The sequence below is a fragment of the Haliotis cracherodii genome, unplaced genomic scaffold (genome assembly GCF_022045235.1).
Source record: "Haliotis cracherodii isolate W230 unplaced genomic scaffold, xgHalCrac1.p SCAF_4, whole genome shotgun sequence".
Classification (NCBI taxonomy): domain Eukaryota; kingdom Metazoa; phylum Mollusca; class Gastropoda; order Lepetellida; family Haliotidae; genus Haliotis; species Haliotis cracherodii.
Window position 1 is genome coordinate 18,853,300 of NW_027266297.1, and position 27,168 is coordinate 18,880,467.

The window sequence follows — 27,168 nt, forward strand, 5'->3', positions numbered from 1 at the left end:
CAGTTTTTATGGATAACAACTTCTTTAATACTGTAAAAAGCAACGTTTCGGTATAGATCCTTATACCGTTGTCAAGCAAGACTGAATGAGGGACATAGTGCAATATGGAGGGACATAATCCTCCACTTGCTATATATATTCTGCACTACCTGGGTATGTCCCTCATTCAGTCTTGCTTGACAACGGTATAAGGATCTATACCGAAACGTCGCTTTTTACAGTATTAAAGAAGTTGTTATCCATAAAAACTGTGTCTATCTTGTCATCCGTCAACTTCTAAGTAATGCCTATTAAACAAGTTAAACCAGCTGTAGAAACTAATTTTTAAGTCCCCTAGTCCTTGTCATAACATATAGCAAACCCCTTTTAAATGGCCAATTTTGACTCGTCCTTATGATACCTTAACTATTGGGCAGTTTGGTAAGAACTACAGGACTAGTGCCAATTTCTTATACACAACTACAAATATGACAGTTTTGTTTGATGATCCAAAACATTTGTCTTGACTAACATTCTAAAATTTATCATGAATATAACAAAATCTCCATTACACATGTTACATGCTTTTCCCCTATCAGATCACAGTAAACAGCATCCTTAAATATCTATATACAATAATAAATCTGTAACATACGCATGCATAGTTAGCCATGAGTACTTTCATTCTTCACAATTGACAACTTGGTGCCAAACATGACTAATTTGGTTGCCTTGGCTTTTTATTGCCTGACAATGAATAATAGAGAGAGATCCCTATCTAAATTACAACAGAGGGAGTTTTGTTTGATCTGTGGACACCGATGGACAGTAAGTACTTACAGCAACATAGTTGGCATTAATGTAGTCTGAATAGGGGTCATCACTTTCTGGGTCAAGGATCACTCTTGTTCTGTCAACTGAGAAACAATAAATGCACTAAAATATATGTCTGTTTTTTTTTAATGCATGATAAGCTACTCAACATAAAAGTGTGCAGTATCTAACACTTACCAAACTACTCAGTCAGAACCAGTAAATTCTATGAAAATCATAATAGGAATGCCTTCATAGACTATCAATACCCTCTTATCACCAGGTTAGTTATAGTCTTACCAATATCACATAACAACAGATAAAGGAGATATAATTTAAAACCACATGTTTATCAAAGATGTTTTGTCCCCCAAAATAGTACAGAGAAACCCCATTATCTCTAAGACCTGTAGACAATGGGGAAGATATTTCGATTCAAGCTGAGTGTCAATATTTAACAGTAACCTTGATAAGGGTTTGCTGGTACCTTACACTATAGTTATATTGTCTTAAGCATTTCACTGTATTTACTTCATTCATATCAAACATGAAAAGCTACCAAAGATATAACCTGTAAAATTATTTTCGAAAATGAATGAGAATGAGGATGCTGTTGGCACACTTAACATTATCCTGATAATGATATAACCTGTACACTACCTGAGCAACCATGGTAAATATGGTATACATGGTTCGCATTAACTTGCTTATCTTTTCTCAACACACTTTTGTCAAAACAAAAACTATTTATTCATGTGATATCGTTACTGGTTATATTTGAAATCTCTAAAACTCTCCACCTAATGACACTGATACTCAAATGTACCAAGGTAAAAAATAGTAAGTTTGTTGATAATTCCAGAAAGATTGATAGACCTTTGTAAGCTTGTGACACAAACCTAGATTTGACGACTCATTCTTCCTTTAATGAAAGTACCTGCTACACTAGAGACATGACTAAGAACCTACATGCACAGATGTTCTTGTATCTGTTTTTCCCCCTATGTTCCGGTGACATCGCAACATCACAAGGAAGGAGCAGCCCGGTCGGTAGTTTCTGCAAGGAATTGTTTCATTTATCTTACAACATACTTAGATTCAGGTGTTACCTGACATCAGATCTTCATAATGAACACTAAAAGTCTGATTCATTGCTGGTAATTCAATTAAGAATGTTAGAGAAGTATACTTTAAAACTAATAATAAAAAACAACATATGGCAAAATGTCTTTTTGGACTAATCACATATGACAAACTATTCCTTTTGAATGATAAAACAAGGCAAATCATATCCTGGGAAGTTTTACACTGGCAAATTATCTCTTTGAAACTATGAAGTAGCAAGGAAACACTAGCCCAAGTAGTTATCAGGCTGGGTTATTTCAAATCTTCAAACATATTACTACCATATTACTAACATATGATAACACAGAATTAAAACTGAATAGAAGCATCGTGTATTGGATTGTCAGGTGTAAATTACAATGCATCAGGGACAAAGGTAATACATTCTCTAGGCCCCTTTAACACATGTTAGTAATTCAGCTCACATCATACTGTTCCTGATACCCTCCCTCCAGCTTCAGCTGTTGAATATGGCTCCACAGATCACTTGTCTTCACCATGGTAGGAGAGTTCTTTGAGACAAGGTTGTAGTAAGGGTTCTCAGTGTCATCTTCGTCCATATGAATGTCTGCGACTGCCACATGGCCATTCTGGCTGCCTGCAACTCCATTCTTCTTGAATGTAGCACGCAAAGCCTTGCTTGGAGCTGTTTGTAAAGGTTGAACTACAATGTTTCAATATATTCATAGGCTAGAGAAACTCAGGATGGCATCCATGATATATCATAATTTGTAAAACTTTAGAAAAACCTGTTTGAAAATATTGCAACCATTAGATTATTGATGGTATCATCTGAGAATGTCGGTATTCTGTTGTAAAATAACAATAGACTGAAAAGTCACACACAAGAAGGCCACTGTTATATGTTTTGCAATGTTTCAGGAATTTAAGTTCCGACACAATCATGACTACACAGCGGCACTACAATTATCATCTCAGAGCAAGAAGTCTAATGTTGAGTGTGTTACCCTGGTTACCTCCTGGGGAGTGACAGTATGAAGGGTTGGCAACAATATTAGGAGACAATGCCAACTGCTGGTAGTCAGAATTCCTGTTATTCTTGGACTGTACAACCTTTCGTCTGTGGATCAAGAAATAAATCTATGACAACAGTGACTTGATTGAGTATGCTGAATGTTCTTTGAACAATGAACAAATGAGCAAAGTTAACTCCTTTGAACAGTATTTCAGTTATATCACAGCATGTCACCTTAATGTGCAAGACACCTAAAGTCCTGCAGCAGGTCTTGAAGTTTACCACTTTTGTTTAAACCATGAGCATTCATTTTGTGCCGACAAACCAACGTTCATTACTAGAGCAAATCTAGCATTTGAACACACAATCCTCCGATCCTGGCACACCTATGGGATGAATTGCAGTGCCTAAGATGACTGGAACACCTGTATCCCTTCTTTTAACAGATGATCATGATGATATTGTTAACGAACAGTGAAAGTTATTTTTAGCATTTTTACCTTCCTGACATCAATGCCACATTTGCCATATCAAGCTGTTTCAATAGGCGCCCTTAACAAAATTCTAAACGAATAGGTCAGTAATCTTTATAAGCGTTCCCTACTAAGAGTTAAAGACCACAAATTTAAATGACAGTACATATTTTCTTGTGTATAATACAGATTATTGATGTTTTAAAAAAAAAAAAAAAGCAATACAGAAGGTGTATATAATTACGTAGTAAAACTATTATCAAAAATGTTTTAGCATTTCATCAACATTTAAATTAACTTTTTTCACAACTTGAACTGCTCGATCAAGGAAACAAATTTAACTTGTGCATAATTTTAACAAGCACCCAACTTTGTCAATTTCCTAAGCAGCTGGGGCACATATTATGTTAAATAAAGTTCAAAAGATGCATAACTGCTGGTAAATAGATAATTCCCATCTGTAGTAAACAGTGGACTTCATTATTTTGTACCCAAAAAAACAACCAAACAAATAAACAAACGTACATGGTACTACTGTCAAGAACAACAGACTTTACCTTTTGTAGACCTACATGATACTATTGTCCATGTTGTCAGGAACAACAGACTTTACCTTTTGTAGACTAGGAAACCTACATGATACTATTGTCAGGAACAACAGACTCTACCTTTTGTAGACAAGGAACCTACATGATACTATTGTCCATGTTGTCAGGAACAACAGACTTTATCTTTTGTAGACTAGGAAACCTACATGATACTATTGTCCATGTTGTGAGGAACAAAAGACTCTACCTTTTGTAGACTAGGAAACCTACATGATACTATTGTCCATGTTGTCAGGAACAACAGACTTTACCTTTTGTAGACTAGGAAACCTACATGATACTATTGTCAGGAACAACAGACTCTACCTTTTGTAGACAAGGAACCTACATGATACTATTGTCCATGTTGTCAGGAACAACAGACTTTATCTTTTGTAGACTAGGAAACCTACATGATACTATTGTCCATGTTGTGAGGAACAAAAGACTCTACCTTTTGTAGACTAGGAAACCTACATGATACTATTGTCCATGTTGTCAGGAACAACAGACTTTACCTTTTGTAGACTAGGAAACCTACATGATACTATTGTCAGGAACAACAGACTCTACCTTTTGTAGACTAGGAAACCTACATGGTACAATTGTCCATGTTGTCAGGAACAACAGACATTACCTTTTGTAGACTAGGAAACCTACATGATACTATTGTCAGGAACAACAGACTCTACCTTTTGTAGACTAGGAAACCTACATGATACTATTGTCAGGAACAACAGACTCTACCTTTTGTAGACAAGGAACCTACATGATACTATTGTCCATGTTGTCAGGAACAACAGATTTGATCTTTTGTATACTAGGAAACCTACATGATACTATTGTCCATGTTGTCAGGAACAAAAGACTCTACCTTTTGTAGACTAGGAAACCTACATCATACTATTGTCAGGAACAACAGACTTTACCTTTGTAGAATAGGAAACCTACATGATACCATTGTCCATGTTGTCACGAACAACAGACTATACCTTTTGTAGACTAGGAAACCTACATGATACTAATGTCCATGTTGTCAGGAACAACAGACTTTACCTTTTGTAGACTAGGAAACCTACATGATACCATTGTCCATGTTGTCAGGAACAACAGACTTTACCTTTTGTAGACTAGGAAACCTACATGTTACTATTGTCCATGTTGTCAGGAACAACAAACTCTACCTTTTGTAGACTAGGAAACCTACAAGATACTATTGTCCATGTTGTCAGGAACAACAGACTTTACCTTTTGTAGACAAGGAAACCTACATGTTACTATTGTCCATGTTGTCAGGAACAACAGGCTTTGCCTTTTGTAGACTAGGAAACCTACATGATACTAATGTCAGGAACAACAGACTCTACCTTTTGTAGACAAGGAACCTACATGATACTATTGTCCATTTGTCAGGAACAACAGACTTTACCTTTTGTAGACTAGGAAACCTACATGATACTAATGTCAGGAAAAACAGACTTTACCTTTTGTAGACTAGGAAACATACATGATACTAATGTCAGGAACAACAGACTTTACCTTTTGTAGACTAGGAAACCTACATGGTACAATTGTCCATGTTGTCAGGAACAACAGACATTACCTTTTGTAGACTAGGAAACCTACATGATACTATTGTCAGGAACAACAGACTCTACCTTTTGTAGACTAGGAAACCTACATGGTACTATTGTCCATGTTGTCAGGAACAACAGACTTTACCTTTTGTAGACTAGGAAACCTACAACGAGGATGACTGCTATCAGCAAGATGGCCACCACAGCCAGGAGCATGGTGAGGGAAATTGGTCCTGCACTTTTAGGGCCAGGCGATGGTGCAATTATCACTGAAACAGATAAATACCATGATAGGTCACCATCGTCAAATCTTGAAATTTACCAACATGCCTAATAATCGTGACAACAGTACTTTTTATTCTTCTTCTAGAATGGTCACTGGATGCAAGTGAGTAAAAGATGTTTGTGACAAACAGTGTTGGCAGTGAAACTATGGTTTCATTTATTAACCGTTTATGTATGCATGGATTCTTCGCATGCAGACGAGTCTTATCAGTTATAAAGAACTTAATTTTCCTTATCATCATGATCATGTTCAGTCTTTGTGATGTTAATCATCTTCATGATGGTATTCCTAGTTGAAAATTGTTGAAAATTACCAAGCAATTTCGACCATTTCACCAGTTTCCACACAATACAGAATTAATCTTTTTGTACTAATTATGATATAAAAATCCATAAAACATAAATAGATGAAGACTTGACTGCCACTTTTGCATATTATGTGAGTTCTTTGTTGGATTAGGAGTAACAATACAAACATGCATGTTCATTGTTCTTTTGAGTGAGCGTCCAATGAATATAAGGCTGTCTGAGCGTGGTGCTAATACAGATTTAACAGTTCAGCCACCATGCTATGAATGTTCAGTGCAATCCCACAAAGGTCTTCCAGAGTAAATTATGTAATAAAAGATTTTGTAATCGTTTGTAATCATGGTAATGTGGCCATGATGCATGATGAACACTGAATTTTGATAAACCTGATGTAAAACAAATGTATATACTCACTTCTGTCAGAGCAGAAGAAGCCTCCATAACCATCTGCACATCCCATAGAACAGTTGCCATGGATACTGTCACAGGTAGCATTGCTTCTACAGTAACCACATGTTCCACTGCAGTTGTAGCCATAGCGACCATAAGGACATGCTAGAAATAGGGCAGACTGAGTAAAAGAGGAGCAATGATAATAAAAAAATATATTTAAGAGTTTGGCCCTCACTCTATGAAGGTTCATACTCCAATGAACTCACACAAAGTGAAAGTCAATTCTTATAATATGCATGCTCTACAGAAACAACTTTTGTAGCTCTTTTTCACAACAAATGTATTCAAATAATATCCTCATTAGATGAAATATTTCTGTTAAGAACTACCTCAGTAAGTCAGTCACAGTGACAGCGCTTCATAATGCATTTACATTAAGTACAAGATGTCAAAATGGCCGACACGATAAACGTGACAGGAGAGATTTCGGAAGTTGTTAATGAACCTGTGGTGGTTACATGTTTTAGTTATCATTGATCAACTGGTCATTCATTGAAAGGTGATTTAAGATGTGATAATTAGATACTAAAGTAAATTCAAAGACTGCTGTACACTGTCACCCTTGACACGGATCGAGTCGATACTTAGAAAGTATGGATGTGCATTTCTTCGTTTAGTTCACATTAGGTTCGGTAGCGAGGATATTCGTAAACGATCATGCAGTCAAACTCTCTGACGTTTCTCAATGTAAACTGAAATGCTGAGTTCAAGATTAAATGGTCTAATTTTTCAGAAAGAACGCTTCTGTATGCATTCGTGCTAGGGAATTCCCAGGGGTTTCCCCAGGATTGTGGAAGCAGTCCGTCAGTGTTTATGTCACCAATTTGGCAAGGGATTTGTGTTAGTTCCTTCCTTCGTCATGTTAGTCACCATGTCTTAGTTGTTCAGCTACCATTACCTGATTTCTAGCCGCCTTGCTATATTAACAGGGGGGTTGGAGAACTTGCCCCCACAAGTCCTTGTAAATTACAGAATAAATCTTTTTGTAATCTTTTGCTATGGGGACATGATGCAGCTAACTGATGAGGTTACTGCACAGTATCAGCATGAGTATTTTCGAGTATGTTGATATCTGTTTTTCTATGTTTATGAATTGCTTTCATATTCAGTTTCATGATTTGATAATATCAAACCATATTTCCGATTATTATGAGTTTTATTTGCCTATTTCTCATATAGCCACGTAATCACATGCAGCTTTATAAGAAAAATCAAACAAATATGACCGACAGGTATGTGCTATAATGCAAGTGTACCTTATATATGCAAATCATTTTTCCGAACTGACTAAACATGTTAACAGAAGGTTTATCTCAGTATTATGAACATGATTAATGATGAACAGAGAAGATTCCTCCCTCTGCAACAACTGGTGTTACCATAATGCCCACAGTTGCACATCTTATAAACCTACTGCAACTTTGGTTCATAGTATTGTAGGTATCATGCTTTCCCATAGTAATCTTGTGATATGCACTTCTTTCAAGTGAGACCTGCTGAGAGGTTTTACAATTTGAATTGTAAGACCAAGGTTTTACAGTTGAACAGTTGAATTGTACTAACAGCATCTTAATATGCATCTAATTTTGGTTGACTGGTTAAACATGTTAAAACACATGAAAATCCCATGACATGAATCGAAACAGCAACTTCACAAACCAAAGGGATTTTGTCTATGATTCTAAACCTAGCAACTTTGCTGGCCAATAGGGAAATATCATCAATTATGGTAGTTCAAAATTGGTGAAAAGAATTAAAGTTTATATTTTCCTAAATTCAGAGCTATTTTAAATTAGAATTCAAAGCAATAATCATGATAATGTTAAACTAAGTATTTAAGCCCATTTCTAAATACTGGTCCTGTTATCCGTGAATTTAGAGTCACCTTACAAAGCCACAATATTGGTTATAATCATGGTAATGTAAAAGCATGAACATGATAAATTTTGGATTTTTTTTACTGACATTTTCTGCTGCTGACTTAACATGCTTAAGGCTTCTTATTAGCTTCTAATCAGATCTAGAAAAATCCCTGTATCATGTTAACTATTGTAACCTACTAAGTCATTCAGGCAGGCGATAAAAAGAGTGTTTAATCAATAGTGGTCAATGTCATGACTTCAGTTGTTTGTATGTTGCACAAGGTCTTTCTCTCACCCTCTGTCATCGAATTCAGTTTAATGCCAGACAAATGTATTGTGTCACACAAAGGTATCCCAAACTTTTCAAGATTATTCTTTTTGGTATTTCTTGCTTTAGAGGGTTCAAAAGTTGGTTCCATATTCCTCTTTGGCTGAAAATGTAAAGGCCCGAGGCATTTTCCATGTTTACCATTTACAACCAAAAACCTAGGAGGAGTGTTTTAACTATAACATCAAAATTGAAGTCTTATAAGGAAATAGTTTGTACAAGAGCAGCAATTAGCAAATTTCAAACTCCATTTGTCCCAAGAAAGACAGGGCGAAACCGCATTATCGGTGATTCGAGAAGGGAGCTAACTCCGTTTGCCTAATCGAAAGTTGCCCACATTCAAGTGGGCCCTCATTCAAAACTAAACACACTCTTTGTTGAGAATATGTACAACGTAAACAAACCCGCATTACGAACTGCTATTTTGTCTATTTAAAATAAGTATTATGAACAAATGTGATGACAATACAGCAGAACTCACTTCTACGAACATCGCCAAACTAGGTCGTGGGGTATTTAATATTCATGAGTTATTCCTTTTATGGAACAAGTTCTCGGAAAAGTTTGAGGCTTGTATCATGACTGTCATGTCCGAGATCAATTCAAGTGTAGACATATTTCCAGCGGCAAACTTATGATTAGATTGATGTGTTATACTGGAAAAAGTAGAATGAGTGGTATTGCCTCTGTAAATTTAATTTGAAGTAGATCTAAGTTTCTTGCTTTGTAACTATTTTTGCAAAACTAGTGTGGTCTGCTATGATGATTCAAACTTTAAAGACTTTGTGAGCATTTATAAAGATATTTCCCATCAATATTACAAAATGAGAATAATATATAATGTCACATACCCATGCAAAGTAATGACAAATGTGAGCCCACTAGCCTAAATGACTCAGTCAACCCAATGAAGCCCAGCGATTTACAAATGTGGGCCCACCTGTTTTGATAACGATAAGACGGGAACAATGTGGGCCCACATTTTAGAAAATGGTTATAAGTAAGCCAGGCTAATGAAGCTTAACGATTTATAAATGTGGTCCCTCCTGTTGCAATCACTATGACGGAAGAACGTCTTCCTACTAGGCGATATACAAATTTGGGCCCACTTGTTTCGATCACCATATATGACGGAAACAATGTGGGCCCACATTTGAGAAAATGATTATCAATATTTAAGTAGAATTTCGCGATTAATAAATGTGGTCCCTCCTGTTGCAATCAATATGACGGAAGAACGTCTGCCCACATTTAGGAATTGATTATCAACCGAACTAATTAAACAACCTAACGAAGCTAGGCGATATACAAATTTGGGCCCATTTGTTTCAATCACCATTTATATATGACGGGAAAAATGTAGGCCCCCATTATAGAAAATGGTTTTCAGCACTAAACCATTCTAAGAATATGTACAATATATATATATTGCATTCAAACATTTAATTAAGAATAGGGAAACTTAGGGATAAGCTGGGCATTTAATAGCTGGACCAACAACACACAGCGTGACTGACGCCATTTCTCGCAAATACGAAAACAACGGAGATAGCTCCCGTTTGAAATTAGAGTGACCTCCATTTCTCAATATGAACCACTGATAATGCGGTTTCGCCAAAGACAGTAAACACAAACCTCTCTTTTCAATAAACATAAAATAAAATATCAATGTATGTCATAATTACCAGTGTCACATGTGTCTCCCATGATGCCCTTCTCACAACCTTGCACACACAGTCCTGAGCTCTGGCTACAGACGCCTTCATAACATCCATCTGAGCAGTTCTTGTCACAGTGGGATCCATACCAGCCTTTCAGGCAGCCTAAGTTACAGGAACCATCAGCCTGGATGCACTGTCTGTCAGTGGATCTCCCACAACGTACACTACACTTCCGGTCACAGAAGTCCCCATGTCTACCGCTTTGGCAGCCATAGTTACACTTTCCGGAGTTCTGCTCACAGACATGCGCATGACACGTTTTACTGCAGTTTCTTTTACACAGGTCACCATAATGTCCATCTGTGCAGCCGTCAAGACATCGACCAGTATTCTGGTCACAATAAACATAATTGTACATACCTTCACGCATTTTACAATATGAGGCACACTTGAGGTCACACCTTTTACCATGAAACCCTGGTAGACATCCTTTTTGGCAAACACCTGATCGGCGAATGCAGTTCCCCTCAGCACAATTTGGACATTCTCTCCGACAGTTGTCACCAAACCAGCTTGGATTACACTCAGTGCAGGAGGTGTCGGTACACGACTTGCAGTTGGATGGGCATGTGGTTTTGCACTTGGGACCTTTCCAGCCATCCATACATCCGCTTGTACACGTACCATCTTTGTCATTACATGTCTGATCTCTGCAGGTGTCACTACAATTCTGATCACAACGAGTCCCATATGCTGTGTCAATACAGCCATTGAGGCAAGCTCCATCACTGAAGCTACAGAACTGATCTCCTGAGTCAGATGCTTTGCATCTGAAGATACAGGACGACTGACACTGAGGGCCAAAAAAGCCAACCTTACATGATGTACACAATCCTGTGTCCTTCTGACAGCCATGTTCACAGTTGGCTGGACAGGTCTCTCTGCAATCATCTCCATGAAAACCTTCCTTGCATACCATACAATAATCATCGGTGCAGTTATAGCATTGATCTGGGCATTGCTTCTGACAGTAAGATCCTTTCTTGCCATCGACACATCCATGGGTACATTCAGGAGATCCTGTTGAGTCTGTCACACAATGACTATTGCTGCAGGAGGAACTACATTCCTTGGTGCAGTTAGCCCCATACCATGTGTCCTCACACTCAATGCAAAGTCCAGATGTCTGATCACACACACTGTCCTTGCAATGCTGACCACAGAGCTGGTCACACTTAACACCATGATATCCTGGTCTGCATCCTCTTTCGCAATGTCCTGAGGACTGTTCACAGGAACCATTAAAACAGTTGGAGCAAGATGTAGTACACTTTCCCCCATACCAGCCTAACTTGCAACCATCTTTACATTTCCCTTTTCTCTCACATCCATTCAGACAGTTGTTGCAGGATTTTGTACAAAACCGTCCATACCATCCAACTGAACAGTCTTTACATTTCCCAGTACCTCTGTAGCAGGGGCCCTCACAGTTGGTGCTGCAGATACTGGTGCAGTCTTCTCCGTGTCTTCCTGACACACAGTTGTTACAGTAGCCAGTCTGATTACATCGTTTCTTGTCACAAAACTCACTACAGCTGTCAATACATGTGTTCCCATAGAAGCCAGCTATACATCCAGCTTGACAGACACCAGAACTGGTACAATTTTTCTTTTTACAATTTTTGCACTGTTGGTCACACTTGGGGCCATACCATGTACTCTTACAACCAGATAGACATGTCATGTCATCTGTACAGCTATGAAGATGGCAGTTCTCACAGATTACTTCTTTAACATCACATTTCTCACCCACCCACATAGGTTCACACCCATCAAGACATTCTCCGCTATCTATGTCACAAGTTTTGTCCATACAATGTTCTGAGCATCTTTTGAGGCATTTCCTGCCATAGCGTCCATCTTTACATGCCTCACACTCTCCAGACCACCGATTACATGCAGCACAGTTGTTGCTAGGACATCTCCTGTTACAGTTGAAGCTGTAGTAACCATCTGGACATGTCTGTGGACACTCACTGGACCCCTTGTCCTCACACTGGCCGCTGCTGTTACAGCGAGATACACAGGGCTTACAGTCTGTACCATAGTAGCCATCAGCACACGCTGTGTCTGGGAACAGTCAGGAAGCGATAAAGTAATGTCATTTAACAATTCACACATATTATAAACAAATCAAATAATCTTATACTACCAGCCTCACATTCAGGATTTACGTGTGAGGTGACACATTCAATTTCATAGTTTACTCATCACTGCTAATGACTGAAGATTTTCGCGCCAAAAGATCCAGTCCTTCCTATTTTAACTAGGCTTTCTTTTCATTCTTTAAGAGACTTAAGATTTTTGCACAATCCACTAATTCCAACATGTCAGCACATCTGAACAGATATTTGTATACTTGAAACATATGGTTTGGTTTTGTCAGATCAGAGGACACTTAGTTTGTGATCATTCCTGAAATACCTACATACTTAAACCACAGTGCTCTCATCTGCCTTAACAACAGACCCACATTTCAATAAGCATGAGTGAGTGAGCTGGGTTTAACACCGGTTTAAACAGTATTCTAATAATATCATGGCATGTCAGCTTAATGTTGGCGGAAAGCCCGAAGTGATGCAGGTCTCAGACAATTACCACTTTGGTAAAACCCACAAGCATTTGTATGGTAATGACAAACCTAGAAACATAATCAGGGTGAATCAGGATTCGAACCCACAATCATAGGTTTCTGGTGTGCTCAAGGGATGCAACTCTGTACAGTGAAATGTGATACCTTGGACTACTGGGCCACCCATGCTCCCCATTTCAATAAGAACACACAGAGAAGTTGTACTGCTGAGGGCACATACAAAAATGTGTATGCACATACAACATAGCTATTGATAATCAAGCATAAGCACTTTGTACAACGGCAACAAAAACATGTTTTGCAGAGTTGTTTTGTATTTTTGCTTTCAACACTCAGGAAAGGAAATGGATATAAACATTCCTTGCTGTATAGAAGCATCCCTAACTTATAGCATCACAATTAAAGATATTAAAAGATGGTACTTGTTGTTTACCTGCCTGGCGCTCAGCATAAAGGGCTAAAACAAGGACTGGTCAGCTCAGTCTTATTTTCAGTTTAACACCTAACATTTCCCCAGATGTACCCATGAGTACTACTGATCTCACAGTGTTAATGAATGATAGGTAAACAGGCACATCTACCTGATTCGCAGATCTTGCAGGTCTTCTTACAGTGGCTGTATGCTTGGCTTGATACATTGACTGGGTAGCTGCAGTCTGTGTTGTCTCTACAATATCCTACCCAGTTACGTGTATCCTCACATGGACTGACAGCCCACACTAAAACAGTATCCAAAGTAACAGAAAACTATCAGAGACACAGTCTGAGGTACCTTAAGGCTTTAACAACTTCTTATTTCTAAGAATATTAGTTGCAGTAAGCATGGTAAATAGAAATGGCAGGTGATTACTTCAAAACTTGCAAAAGGAATAAAGATCATGAAAACATAATCATGATCATGAAATTATTCACACCATGCGAAAAAATAGAACAGTAAGAATTGTTTTCTTTTTGCATCAGTCAACAAAATAATGCCCTAGAACTTAACATCATACCATGATTATATCTTCTTACATTATCATAATGTACATGAGTAAAATCAATCTGTATAAACCATTTATAAAAGCACGAACAAATATGAACAAATTTAGATTGTAGCCTAAACTTATCAATGATAATTTTACAATCCCTACCTTGTATGACTTGAATCCCAAAGAGCACCGCACACAGCACACAGCATGTCCTGGCCATGGTTACATTATACTTACTTCACACACCAGAACACAATCAATGTCTAGCAAGGAATGTTTAATGTAGGAAGGCCTTCACCAGGGAGTGTGAAATACTCATGAACCATGGAGTCAGAGGTTCCATACTTGTGGTTCCCTCTATGTATCAGCTCTTCCTGTGTGTTGTGTGAAGTGTGACCACACATCCTGAAACATGACACATAGAGGAAGATGATGTCAACTGCAACGATGCTACAACAAATTTGAATGAAATATATCTTTCCGGTCACTTATATCTGATGAACATAGGTTGTCAGTGTCCAATAAATACTCATGTACATTAATGAATCTAAGTTTGAGCTGATTGACCATGTAAAATTAGAACACGAATGTATAGGAGCAAAGATGACATGGAATTTTAAGCAGGGATGTTTTATGTTGAAGATTAAAAAAAATGTCTGTGTCACTTATCAGTAGTGCAAAAGAAGGGTTGTTTGAATAATTTTGCCAAAGTGAGTATATAACTTATTTTCTCTGTCACTCTTTATTTTATCAAATGAATGTTATGTTAAAATGGTTGGTTACATCCATCCAGACTCTCCAAAAAGCATCCTCAATTATCAAGTGCAATGTTTTAAAATAAGCATGAAATTCAAGATGTCCTTGTCATAACCCTATGTTAAAAGTTAAATATTTAGGGGGTTCCGATATTCAAATACCAAAGACCTCAGGACTCTCCTTAATTTCAAACACTGAAGTGTAGTACATACTAACACTGATGATAAATTCAAAGTATGTAAGGATACATTACAGTATACATGTAAAGGGGGGTAGAAAATAACCTATACATTTTCTGTTACAGTGACATACTTAAATAGTGACAACATAGAAATATGGACCTCAGCCCAAAAGCCTGAGTACAAACATACAAATAGCTCTATTCTAACAGGGTCATTAGTCAGTATGCATTAATATCTAGGGATTTTAGTCAGTAATAATGGCAAACAGTAACAATTTAACTCTGTAAAATCAAGAAGAAAATGGATTAGAAATCTAATTTAGCAACCAACAATCTGAGTTTTAAAAAAATGCTATGGAAATTAGCTCTAGTTGTTTTACCAAACAGATTGGACAGTGGTGACCCACCATGCTAAAATCATGCATAGAGAGTAATACACATTTTCAGATGCCTGAATTTTTAAATAATTGAGCATATAAATTAATTTTTACACTAGAGAAGTATTTCATTGTTTTTTGTACATTAAACAATTTCAATTAACAGCAGAATGATCTTACACATGTAAAGCCTATCAGGACTCCCTCCTAGCCAGACCCCTGGAGATTCCGGGGTAGAATAGGTCTTCAGCAACCCATGCTTGCCGTAAAAGGTGACAATGCTTGTCGTAAAAGGCGTCTAACGGGATCGGGTGGTCAGGCTTGCTGACTTGGTTGATGCATATCATCGATCCCAATTGCGTGGATTGATGCTCATTATATTAATCGCTGGATTGTCTGGCCCAAACTCGATTATTTACAGATCGCCGTCATATAGCGGGAATATTGCTGAGTGCGGCGTTAAACAACAAACCAACAAACCAACCAACCCTCCTAGCCAACCTATCCATCTTCATGAAGTTGGATACAACAACAAAGCATAGCTAGGTTATGAATGAATTTACACAGAATATTCGATAGTACATCTAGGGCTGGCAGCTTTAAGCACAGGACCATGTAACTAATATTCTTTACTGACAGACGGGTCTTCAAGTTTGTTGGTACAGATTACTAGCTACACTAGTTACATGTAGGCTACATGATCCTGTTCTTTAGATACCATACACTGAGTTATAGATGAATTTCCACATACATTGTTTCACGACCACCGCAACACAGTGTTCAAAATTAAGGACAAATTTAAGGGGTCCTTCTCAAACGCTTGTCAAGTTCTTGGATTGAAAAAAAAAGGCTATAGGAGAAAATCTAAAGATCTCTGGCACCCCTGTAAATTTCTCACACCGCATGCGGTATGAGGTTATTGCACACAACATAATATTCGGATGGTTAGCATTGAAACACTCTTCTTGAAATAGTAATGACGATATCCATGCAATCTGTGATTCAGATATTGAACAGAAAGCATGAATTCGGTAAATGAAAAATCAATCAAAATTTTCGCAAACATTTCTTTGTCACAGGTCTGTCAAAAATGAAAACTCCACCAATTAAAACATATGGAACAATATAAGTGCTAAGAACCGTTAAAATATTCAAAAATGCGTTTGCCAAATCTTACCATAAGGCAGGAACGGTGCATGTTAACTTGGCTTTTAGGTTAAATTCAGAACCGAGTCTCAACTTTCTTTATCAACACCAGGGATCAAAAGACTGAAAACATCCCCTCCCATTTGAGTAACACTGGAACGGAAATAATTACTACATTCCTGTTATATGACGTTTTATTAATACTATATTACGTATACGCGACGAAAATGCGAACTAACCTCACAGCTGTAATAAGGAAGTTTAACGCTTGTGTGCTTGCTTGTCACTTGTGAACATTGCGGACTGCGTTCGGAAGAGCGACCCAGATTCCAAAGCTCCATACAGGGGAAATGGAGATAGAAAAACCATGCGAAGAGCTTCGGTTTAAACGCAAAGTGCTTTTAATAGTTTGAACAGCGACCATAAAATAGAAACCTATTTTATGGTCTCTGGTTTGAATGAGTCATGAATGTTTGTTTTTTTCAAGAAATGTTGAATAAACAATTTTAAGGAAAGACAGGGTCAGGCAAATTGGCAGTCCAAGGAGGCTAGATTCAAGTCATTCAAAATCCACTATGCTATTTCAACCTGGCAGTATTGTCACACATGGAGCTAATTACAATGTCTAGACTGGGGATCAATCTTGCATAAATTCTCAAAACGACACCAGTATACCATGTCTGGTTTAGAGTAAATAATTAACCAGTATGCATGTCCATTTTTTGTTGATGCATGTTCTACTTTAAACTTGAAAATTCGGAATGTGTTTATATTCAGTATAAGTATGTTATGGGGGAGGGGGCGCGGCTCCCTGCGCGGGCGATGTAATACACGGGATAATCGATTATGAGCATGTTATTGTTTACGTTCAGTTCCACCCATTGACGATACGCAATACCACTGTAGGCTAATATATGTAAGTATGTACACATAACGTTTAGATAAGGCAATGTAAACATTTCATTTTTATTTAGTGGGTTAAATGTCAAATAATTTCATTACAGACAATATGTCCTAAAACATATACTAGTATACATGCACTTCTTTCCTACCAAGGTTATCAGACCTGAGAAAATCCGGGGTAGAATAGGTCTTCAGCAACCCATGCATGTTGTAAAAGGCGACTATGCTTGTCGTTAGAGGCGACTAACGGGATCAGGTGGTCAGGCTCGCTGACTTGGTTGATGCATGTCATCGTATCCCAATTGCATGGATCGATGCTCATGATGTCAATCACTGAATTGTCTGGTCCAGACTCGATTATTTACAGACCTCCGTCACATTGCTGGAATATTGCTGAGTGCGGCTTTAAACAACAAACAAACATACAAACAAACCAAGGTTGTCAACAAGTTAATTAGAAACTAGTTCGAAAAGAACAAGTCCTATGGTATGGCCAAGGGCATTTAGCGTCACCTTTAGCTGTAAACCTGTCCAAGGTATGAACTAGTTCCCCAAACCCAAACAGGAGAAGTTTCGTTTTCCTTTTGTAAATCGCATTTGTCAGATAGGACATGTTTCAGTCGTGTGTCATTGTTCGCCCTTGGTTACGTCACTTACGTGGTTAAGTCGTATGGTACATTGTTCAGTCTTGGCTGCTTGGTTAAGTCGAGTGCTTCATTGGTCAGTCGTTTGTTACATTGTTCGGTCTTGGCTGCTTGGTTAAGTCGTTTGTTACATTGTTAAGTCGTTTGTTACATTGTTCGGTCTTGGCTGCTTGGTTATGTCGTTTGTTACATTGTTAAGTCGTTTGTTACATTGTTCGGTCTTGGATACGTGGTTAATTCATGTATTACATTGTTAAGTCGTTGGTTAAATTGTTCGGTCTTTGTTACGTGGTTAAGTCATGTTACATTGTTAAGTCGTATGTTATATTGTTCGGTCTTGGTTATGTGGTTAAGTCATGTTACATTGTTAAGTCGTATGTTAATTGTTCGGTCTTGGTTACGTGGTTAAGTCGAGTGTTACGTGGTTAAGTCATGTTACATTGTTCAGTCTTGGTTACGTGGTTAAGTCGAGTGTTACACTGGTAAGACGTTTGTTACATCGTTTGGTCTTGTTTCCGTCACTTACGTGATTAAGTCGTATGTCACATTGTTCAGTCTTGGTTACATGGTTAAGTCATGTATTACGTGTTTAAGTCGTTTGTTACACTGTTCAGTCTTGGTTACGTGGTTAAGTCATGTGTTACGAGGTTGTCATGTTACATTGTTAAGTCGTATGTTACATTGTTTGGTCTTGGTTACGTGGTCAAGTCGAGTGATAGATTGGTCAGTCGTTTTTTACATTGTTCGGTCCTGGTCACGTCACTTACGTGATTAAGTCGTATGTTACATTGTTCGGTCCAGTTTACATGGATAAGTCGCGTGTTACATTCTTAAGTCGTATGTAACATTGTTCAGTTATGTGTGATGTGGTTAAGTCGATCGTATGTTAAGTTTTCCGGTCTCGGTTACATTTATAAGTCGTGGGTTACATTGTTAAGTCGTATGTTACATTGTTCGGTCCAGTTTACATGGATAAGCCGCGTGTTACACTGTTAAGTCGTATGTTACATTGTTCAGTCAGGTGTTACGTGGTTTAATCGTATGTGACATTGTCAGGTCTTGGTTACGTGGATAAGTCGTGTGTTACATTGTTCAGTTATGTGTGACGTGGTTAAGTCGTATGTAACATTGTCCGGTCTCGGTTACATTTATAAGTCGTGGGTTACATTGTTAAGTCGTATGTTACATTGTTCGGCCTAGGTTATGTGTATAAGTTGTGTGTTAACTTGTTAAGTCGTATGTAACATTGCTCGGCCTAGGTTATGTGTATAAGTTGTGTGTTAACTTGTTAAGTCGTATGTTACATTGTTCGGCCTAGGTTATGTGTATAAGTTGTGTTAACTTGTTAAGTCGTATGTTCCATTGTTCGGCCTAGGTTATGTGTATAAGTTGTGTGTTAACTTGTTAAGTCGTGTGTTACATTGTTCGGCCTAGATTATGTGTATAAGTTGTGTGTTCACTTGTTAAGTCGTGTGTAACATTTTCGGCCTAGGTTATGTGTATAAGTCGTGTGTTAACTTGTTAAGTCGTGTTTTACATTGCTCGGCCTAGGTTATGTGTATAAGTTGTGTGTTAACTTGTTAAGTCGTATGTTACATTGTTCGGCCTAGGTTATGTGTATAAGTTGTGTGTTAACTTGTTAAGTCTTGTGTTACATTGTTCGGCCTAGGTTTTGTGTATAAGTTGTGTGTTAACTTGTTAAGTCGTATGTTCCATTGTTCAGGTTTTTTTTACATTATCCAGTAGGCTTATTCCCTTTTACCCAACCTGGATGGATTAAAAGCCTGAGTGACTGTGCATAGCCAAATGACACTCAAAACATTGTTCATATACTGAGCACCGATTAAGACAATGGAATTGATCAAGTAATGGGATCAGATGAGTGCAAATGTACAAGTCAACACTCGCTACCTTCCAAATGTCCGAGGTGGTCAGTCTAAGGGTCGGGCCATTTGTGTTGGGGATGTGAGGGTGCTGGTGGTGTGTGTGTGTGGTGTGGTATGGTGTGGTGTGGTGTGGTGTGGTGGTGGTGGTGGTGTGTGTGTGTGTGTGTGTGTGTGCGTGCGTGCGTGCGTGTGCGTGCGTGTGTTGGGGTAGGGTCATGTTTTTTACATGGGTCCTAATTTTTAGGGGCTGAGATTTATTTTTCTTCTGAAACTAGACCTGAGATTATTTTACGGCACATTTCAAATTCAACCTATGGAGAGAATGTTAAAGTTTTCTCACTGTTCACTAAAACATAATAACTTTACAAATGTAGGTGATTTTGAGACAGAACAATGAAAATGGTAGTATAATAAAGCATTTTGAAAAAATAAAAGATCCTTTGTTGCAACAGCATGTGTAGCAAGACCCACCCAACTTATCATGTTTTTCACTCACATCTACCGGAGGAATGCACTTTTCAGTTATTAAGATTGTGAATGATGGACATAAATAGCATAACTTTTTATGTAAACTGACGAACAAAAGAAATGTTTCCAAACTAAAAGTTGTACATGCTGGGTCCAAACCCCGATAGCTCTTGCCGCATTGTCGTAGATTATAGAATATATATACTGAACCAAATTAAAAACTTCACAATCCTAAAATTTTAACATTTTGACCAGTTATCATTGTGGGCCCTTATTGTGTATTTAAACAGTAATGGCCACGTATTGTCTTCAGATAACACCCGTTTTTGTGCAGGTGAATCGATCAAAATCATGTGCACAGCACTATAGTGGCAAAAGTGTTTTTTCACGTGCAACTGGTCACGTGGCCATAATACCGCACGTGTTTTCAGCCATACTTGTTAGCAGTCATGAACAAAAAAAAGAAAAACACAAGAAAACAAAAGTCTTTACGGCCATTTGTCATGCCACGCCTTTCAAATGTGCGACTTGAACGTGCCATCGGCATGTTGCAGACGGGAACGTCCGTAGCTGAAGTCGCAAGGATGATGGGTTGTAGTCGACGGACTGTTTATGATTTACAGACGCGTCTACACCAAACGGGTACCACCGATGATCGCCCTCGGCCATGTCGACCACGTGTGACGTCACATGCAGAGGATCGTCGGATTGTCTTACGTCACCTCTATAACCGATTTTTGACGGCTACATCAACCAGAAATGATCTGTTTAGGGGTAGACTGAGTGCGAAAACTGTTCGAAACCGTCTGAGAACTGCTCACCTTCAAGCACGACGGCCATACTGCGGGCCGATTCTGACTCAATTACACAGACGTCAACATCAATTGTGGGCAGAGCGACACTTACGATGGACCACTAAACAAGGATCTGAGGACATCCCATTACGGGTCACGTCAGACCGACCTTGCGCGAACTTTGACCGACCAATGGAATGACCAATAAGAAGGCAGCTTTCACGTGCTTTACGGCACTAATTTCAAATTGGCAACTACGCTTCAAAACATATTTTGACAAATTCTGAACAAAAGAACATTCTGGAATGGCTAATAGATGGTCTCGATGGTATGGATTCAGTCGTAAACCTGTAAATATCGTTCGGAGTTAAAAGTTGCATGATTAGAAATCCCATTCCGACTGTCACTTTCATAATCTGGTAAGCGATGCTCTGATTGGTCGGGTGAAAGGTCGTTCTGACGTGACCCCTAATGGGATGTCCTCAGATCTTTGTTTAGCGGTACCGAGAACTGAGGTCTGATTTTAATGAAAATAAAAAATGCCGCAATGGCATTTCTGCAAAAGATTTCAGAGGCAATAAAGAAATGAATTGGCGTTACATATTAGTAAATGTAGATGACATCATAATATATATTTTCTTAAACGTTTGACACTTGAATCACCCCAAGGCACTATTCCAAAAGATCAAAGAAGCAGGACTCACTTTAAAACCAAGCAAATGTATATTTGCAACAAAACAAGTTACCTATTTAGGGCGTATCTTCAGCAAAGATGGCATCCATGTCATCCTTCAAAAATAGATTCAGTCACACAGATCCCACCCTTTAAAATTGTCCATGACATGCTCATTTCTTAGGCTGACCTCTTTATTATCACAACTTATAGCAAGCCTTTCTGGCATCGTCTCCCCTCTATACAACATTCTGCAAAATTATGGGTCTTTCCAATGGTCCAACAGTTGCAAAGAGACATTCAAAGAGCTACAGCAAGCTCTTTACAACAGCCGCCATCCTTGCATATCCTGACCAAAACAAACCATTAATCCTCACAACTGATGCAGCTCAAACTGCAATAGGGTACATTTTAGGCACACTTGATTCTTATCGCATAACTTGTAATGATGTTGGTAATTCATGTCTTTTGTGTGAGAGTGAGTGAGTGAGTTAGTATGGTTTTACGCCGCTTTTAGCAATATTCCAGCGATATCACGGCGGGGCACACAAGAAATGAGCTTCACACATTGTACCCATGTTGGGAATCGAACCTGGGTCTTCGGCGTGACGAGCGAACGCTTTAACCACTAGGCTACCCGACCGCCCCTCATATCTTTTGATCATACAAGTATCTTCCTGTTCTCTTTTTAGGAACAAACAATGTTAATAGGGGATATTTCTTTTGTTTATCATTTTAGGTTATTGCAAAAAACTGTTATAGCCTCTTGAAATTGAAGATTTGAAATGATAATTAATAAATAAGAGTTACAGACTACTGTCTCTCATGGTCATGTCTCTCTGTCAAAGATAATTGCATTGCTCACTAAAAACTCTGTATTGATGAGGATGTCCATATTGTAGTTGAGACTTTTTTATTGAGGCTGAGTTATTTTTTTCCCGCCCCTTAGTACACTTGCGCTTTAAGTACAGTGTACTAGGCGAGGAATATACATTCACCGGCGATGCTGCAAGAAATACTGTCAAGCTACGATCAGCGCCCAAGATTACCTAGTTACCACAAACAGGAATAAATATAACCACATATCAGATTGACACCTTCCTTGCACCTTGAAAGACACAGTCCAGCAACAGTTTGAACCCACCCCTTCCATTTACCAAGAAGCGCGGTCATGTAACTTAGATATGGTCTTTCTTCTAACTTTTGTAACATGTTACCAGTAAGCAAATCATATGACGAATTCAACGTAATAAGCGCCCAGGGTGCTCTCAAAATTAGAAATAGGGGGCTCTTATTAAAATATTATTTTGGTGAAAAAAAACAGTTGAAAGATAAATTTCGTGTTCATGTACGAGAGATATATTTTTCCAGAATTTAATTGCCCATAATTAAGGGTGCATATAACACACGAGTGCGTATCATACTCGAATAAATACGTCTTGATCAATCGGAAGAGGTGCTAATTGGGATTGTTCACTAGAAAATATATTCGCAAATATCGCCGTGGGCGCTTATTAGAGCGGGGCGCTTATTACGTCGAATACAGTAACTATATAACTGGGTACGTGAGTAACTTTACCAGAGCTATATTATATATCATATTGAAACTACATTAAAGTTACAATGATATTGAATTTGTTGCCATGTCAGTTTGTTTACAATATGTTGTTTGTAAATGCTACAGGTCTACGAATAGGCAACATCGATCCTGAGATCATTGCTGTAATGCCATTTTTTGTAGTGTCAGATCTATCCTCTGTAGATCAAGGGCAAAAAACACCCCTCCTCTACCAAGACATCTCTCTGCCATCGACCTGCCAGACGTCTACACTCAACAGGCCAGTAGTTCCCCCTGGCAGACGATGTTGACCACAAAAAGATCCTGATTTTTGCCAACACAGACAACCTGCGTCTCCTGTCTCAAGCAGACGTATATACTTCTGCTATGGAACTTTTGACATTGAAGTGCCCCGCCATCTTCAACCAGATTTACACCATCCCCACATTTGTTGAAAACAAGATGTGCCCACTGGTGTATGGATTCTCCTAGATAAGTCGCAGTCCACATACAAACAGTTCTTCAGTCGCCTACCAGAGTCTGCTGCACATATCAACATGGATCTACGACCCACTTGCTAGTTCGTCGTGCCATAGCTCTTCCTTTACTTCCCCCAGAGTGTGTTAGTGACATGAGGTGGCATGTCTATATCGAATACGATTCACTGACTACGTGACTTCCTATTGGGTTGATGGTGAGCATGGACGCTGTCTTTGGAACCACTTTCAAAATGGGTTGGAATCGTAAGATCAGGTGCTCTATTGCAGGGAGCCATCCCAACTTGTTTAAAGCTATTGACTTCGTCAAGAACAAGCCTGGGTTGAGGCATGTAGGGATGGGACGAGTCCAAATTTACTACCCGAGTACCCACACCCCTATTACCCGTACCTACCCGGGTACCCGCTGTAGACCTCAAGAGAAAAGTCCAAATGTCCGACTGGGAATAGTTTGACCGTAGCCCTGGCAAAATGTATTTAGATAAACGAATATATACGATCTGGTCATGTATAAACATAAGTTGACTGAAGTTTTATCTTTAATCAAACATATAAAGTCAGAAGGAATGCAAACATTAGTCACTTATAGTGTAACCATAGAGTTCTAGATATATTTTGTCATTAAACAGTATGTCACGGTCACCACGGTCCGAGCTACCCGTCCCAGCCCTAGAGGCATGCTGTCTTGAACTGAAAGCTGGAGTCGGCCCCCAGCCAGAAAACCCCTAGAATGTTCACCTAGATAATGCACTTGACAGGCACAAGGTGTTCCAAGGGTTAGAGACTCCCCCCCCCCCCACCTACCTCCGTCCCTGAGTCGTGTTTCATGATTAAGTCATGTGTTAACCTACATATTGTCATGTTTACAACACACTGCACTGCACTTATAAACATATCCATAACACTAGAGTCTGTGGGAATGAAATATGGGATTGAGGAACACCACACCCACAATCCATATGTCCTTAACCTACAACAGTTTCATCATAACGGGGGCGGTCGGGTAGCCTAGTGGTTAAAGCGTTCGCTCGTCACGCCAAAGACCCGGACTTTTACACCCTCACCCCCCTCCGCCCACCACCATTTTACACACCCACCTACCCAACACCGACATGCGTCTTATCAGTAAGTGGTATTTTTACTGCGATGGGACATAGTCATGATATTTTCCGAGGAAAGATCCAGCAAATCCCCAGGAACACTTTTATTCAATCTTCAACGGGATAGGATTCATAGCGGAATTCTGTAAATCATATGACATGTCGCGTTTTGTTTATTCAGCGCTGGTCACGTAACGGAGACTTGCTCTCCCTGACGTATACGGAGATTTACAGCATATAGTGATCGTGGACAAAGTGCATCTACTTGAGTAACTGTTTCCTTACTTGCCGACTGAAGATTTAAGAAACCGTCAATGTGTTTAAGGAAAATCATGTTCAGCTGCTTGAATTCGTAAGTCTTATCGAGTCAGCATCCAGCAAGTTCAGACAATAACTCTTAAAATGTTTATCCTGTGGTGAAATTCAAGACATTGCAAACAACCCCCGCCCTTTGGTTACTGCTCAATTGAGGTAATTACTAAGAGAATAACGAGTTGCGAGAATTTACGAGGGATTAACAGTTCCGTGTGGAATTAATTTCACCTGGGTGATATTTATTTATTTATTATGCATTCAGTGATACGATACTCTTTTTATCTTAAAAATAAAATCGATATCCCACTTCACATGTTATTTCCCCCGAAGTGAAATGACACTATATGGCGGAACTACTTTAAGTCTGCCTCAATGAAGAAAATTACGTTTATAACGAACACGCTTATAACGAACTGACGGATATAGTGAACTATTTTTTTTATTGCAAACATAAGTTGACTGAAGTTTTATCTTTAATCAAACATATAAAGTCAGAAGGAATGCAAACATTAGTCACTTATAGTGTAACCATAGAGTTCTAGATATATTTTGTCATTAAACAGTATGTCACGTGACTAACCACGGTCCGAGCTACCCGTCCCAGCCCTAGAGGCATGCTGTCTTGAACTGAAAGCTGGAGTCGGCCCCCAGCCAGAAAACCCCTAGAATGTTCACCTAGATAATGCACTTGACAGGCACAAGGTGTTCCAAGGGTTAGAGACTCCCCCCCCCCCACCTACCTCCGTCCCTGAGTCGTGTTTCATGATTAAGTCATGTGTTAACCTACATATTGTCATGTTTACAACACACTGCACTGCACTTATAAACATATCCATAACACTAGAGTCTGTGGGAATGAAATATGGGATTGAGGAACACCACACCCACAATCCATATGTCCTTAACCTACAACAGTTTCATCATAACGGGGGCGGTCGGGTAGCCTAGTGGTTAAAGCGTTCGCTCGTCACGCCGAAGACCCGGACTTTTACACCCTCACCCCCCTCCGCCCACCACCATTTTACACACCCACCTACCCAACACCGACATGCGTCTTATCAGTAAGTGGTATTTTTACTGCGATGGGACATAGTCATGATATTTTCCGAGGAAAGATCCAGCAAATCCCCAGGAACACTTTTATTCAATCTTCAACGGGATAGGATTCATAGCGGAATTCTGTAAATCATATGACATGTCGCGTTTTGTTTATTCAGCGCTGGTCACGTAACGGAGACTTGCTCTCCCTGACGTATACGGAGATTTACAGCATATAGTGATCGTGGACAAAGTGCATCTACTTGAGTAACTGTTTCCTTACTTGCCGACTGAAGATTTAAGAAACCGTCAATGTGTTTAAGGAAAATCATGTTCAGCTGCTTGAATTCGTAAGTCTTATCGAGTCAGCATCCAGCAAGTTCAGACAATAACTCTTAAAATGTTTATCCTGTGGTGAAATTCAAGACATTGCAAACAACCCCCGCCCTTTGGTTACTGCTCAATTGAGGTAATTACTAAGAGAATAACGAGTTGCGAGAATTTACGAGGGATTAACAGTTCCGTGTGGAATTAATTTCACCTGGGTGATATTTATTTATTTATTTATTATGCATTCAGTGATACGATACTCTTTTTATCTTAAAAATAAAATCGATATCCCACTTCACATGTTATTTCCCCCGAAGTGAAATGACACTATATGGCGGAACTACTTTAAGTCTGCCTCAATGAAGAAAATTACGTTTATAACGAACACGCTTATAACGAACTGACGGATATAGTGAACTATTTTTTTTATTGCGACAATTTGCTGTATAT

General features: G+C 38.8%; 1 protein-coding gene across 4 annotated transcripts in view; it reads right to left on the bottom strand.

The window, feature by feature from the left end:
- The window catches only part of LOC139480228 (uncharacterized), a 54,385-nt gene that overhangs the window by 24,967 nt on the left and 2,250 nt on the right, over positions 1 to 27,168 (bottom strand). The window contains exons 1-10 of one of the 4 annotated variants that reach the window (XM_071263258.1): positions 16,752 to 16,838; positions 14,215 to 14,457; positions 13,663 to 13,800; positions 10,453 to 12,558; positions 6,539 to 6,679; positions 5,676 to 5,799; positions 2,895 to 2,998; positions 2,343 to 2,563; positions 1,762 to 1,849; positions 820 to 896 (exon numbers count right to left, since the gene is read on the bottom strand). In XM_071263258.1, the coding sequence (XP_071119359.1) occupies positions 820 to 896; positions 1,762 to 1,849; positions 2,343 to 2,563; positions 2,895 to 2,998; positions 5,676 to 5,799; positions 6,539 to 6,679; positions 10,453 to 12,558; positions 13,663 to 13,800; positions 14,215 to 14,272 (3,057 nt within the window). In that variant the 5' untranslated portion in view covers positions 14,273 to 14,457; positions 16,752 to 16,838. Of the gene's footprint in view, positions 1 to 819; positions 897 to 1,761; positions 1,850 to 2,342; positions 2,564 to 2,885; positions 2,999 to 5,675; positions 5,800 to 6,538; positions 6,680 to 10,452; positions 12,559 to 13,662; positions 13,801 to 14,214; positions 14,458 to 16,543; positions 16,617 to 16,751; positions 16,839 to 27,168 lie in introns of those variants that run through there. The other 3 variants (XM_071263255.1, XM_071263257.1, XM_071263256.1) reach the window with 3 other exon arrangements.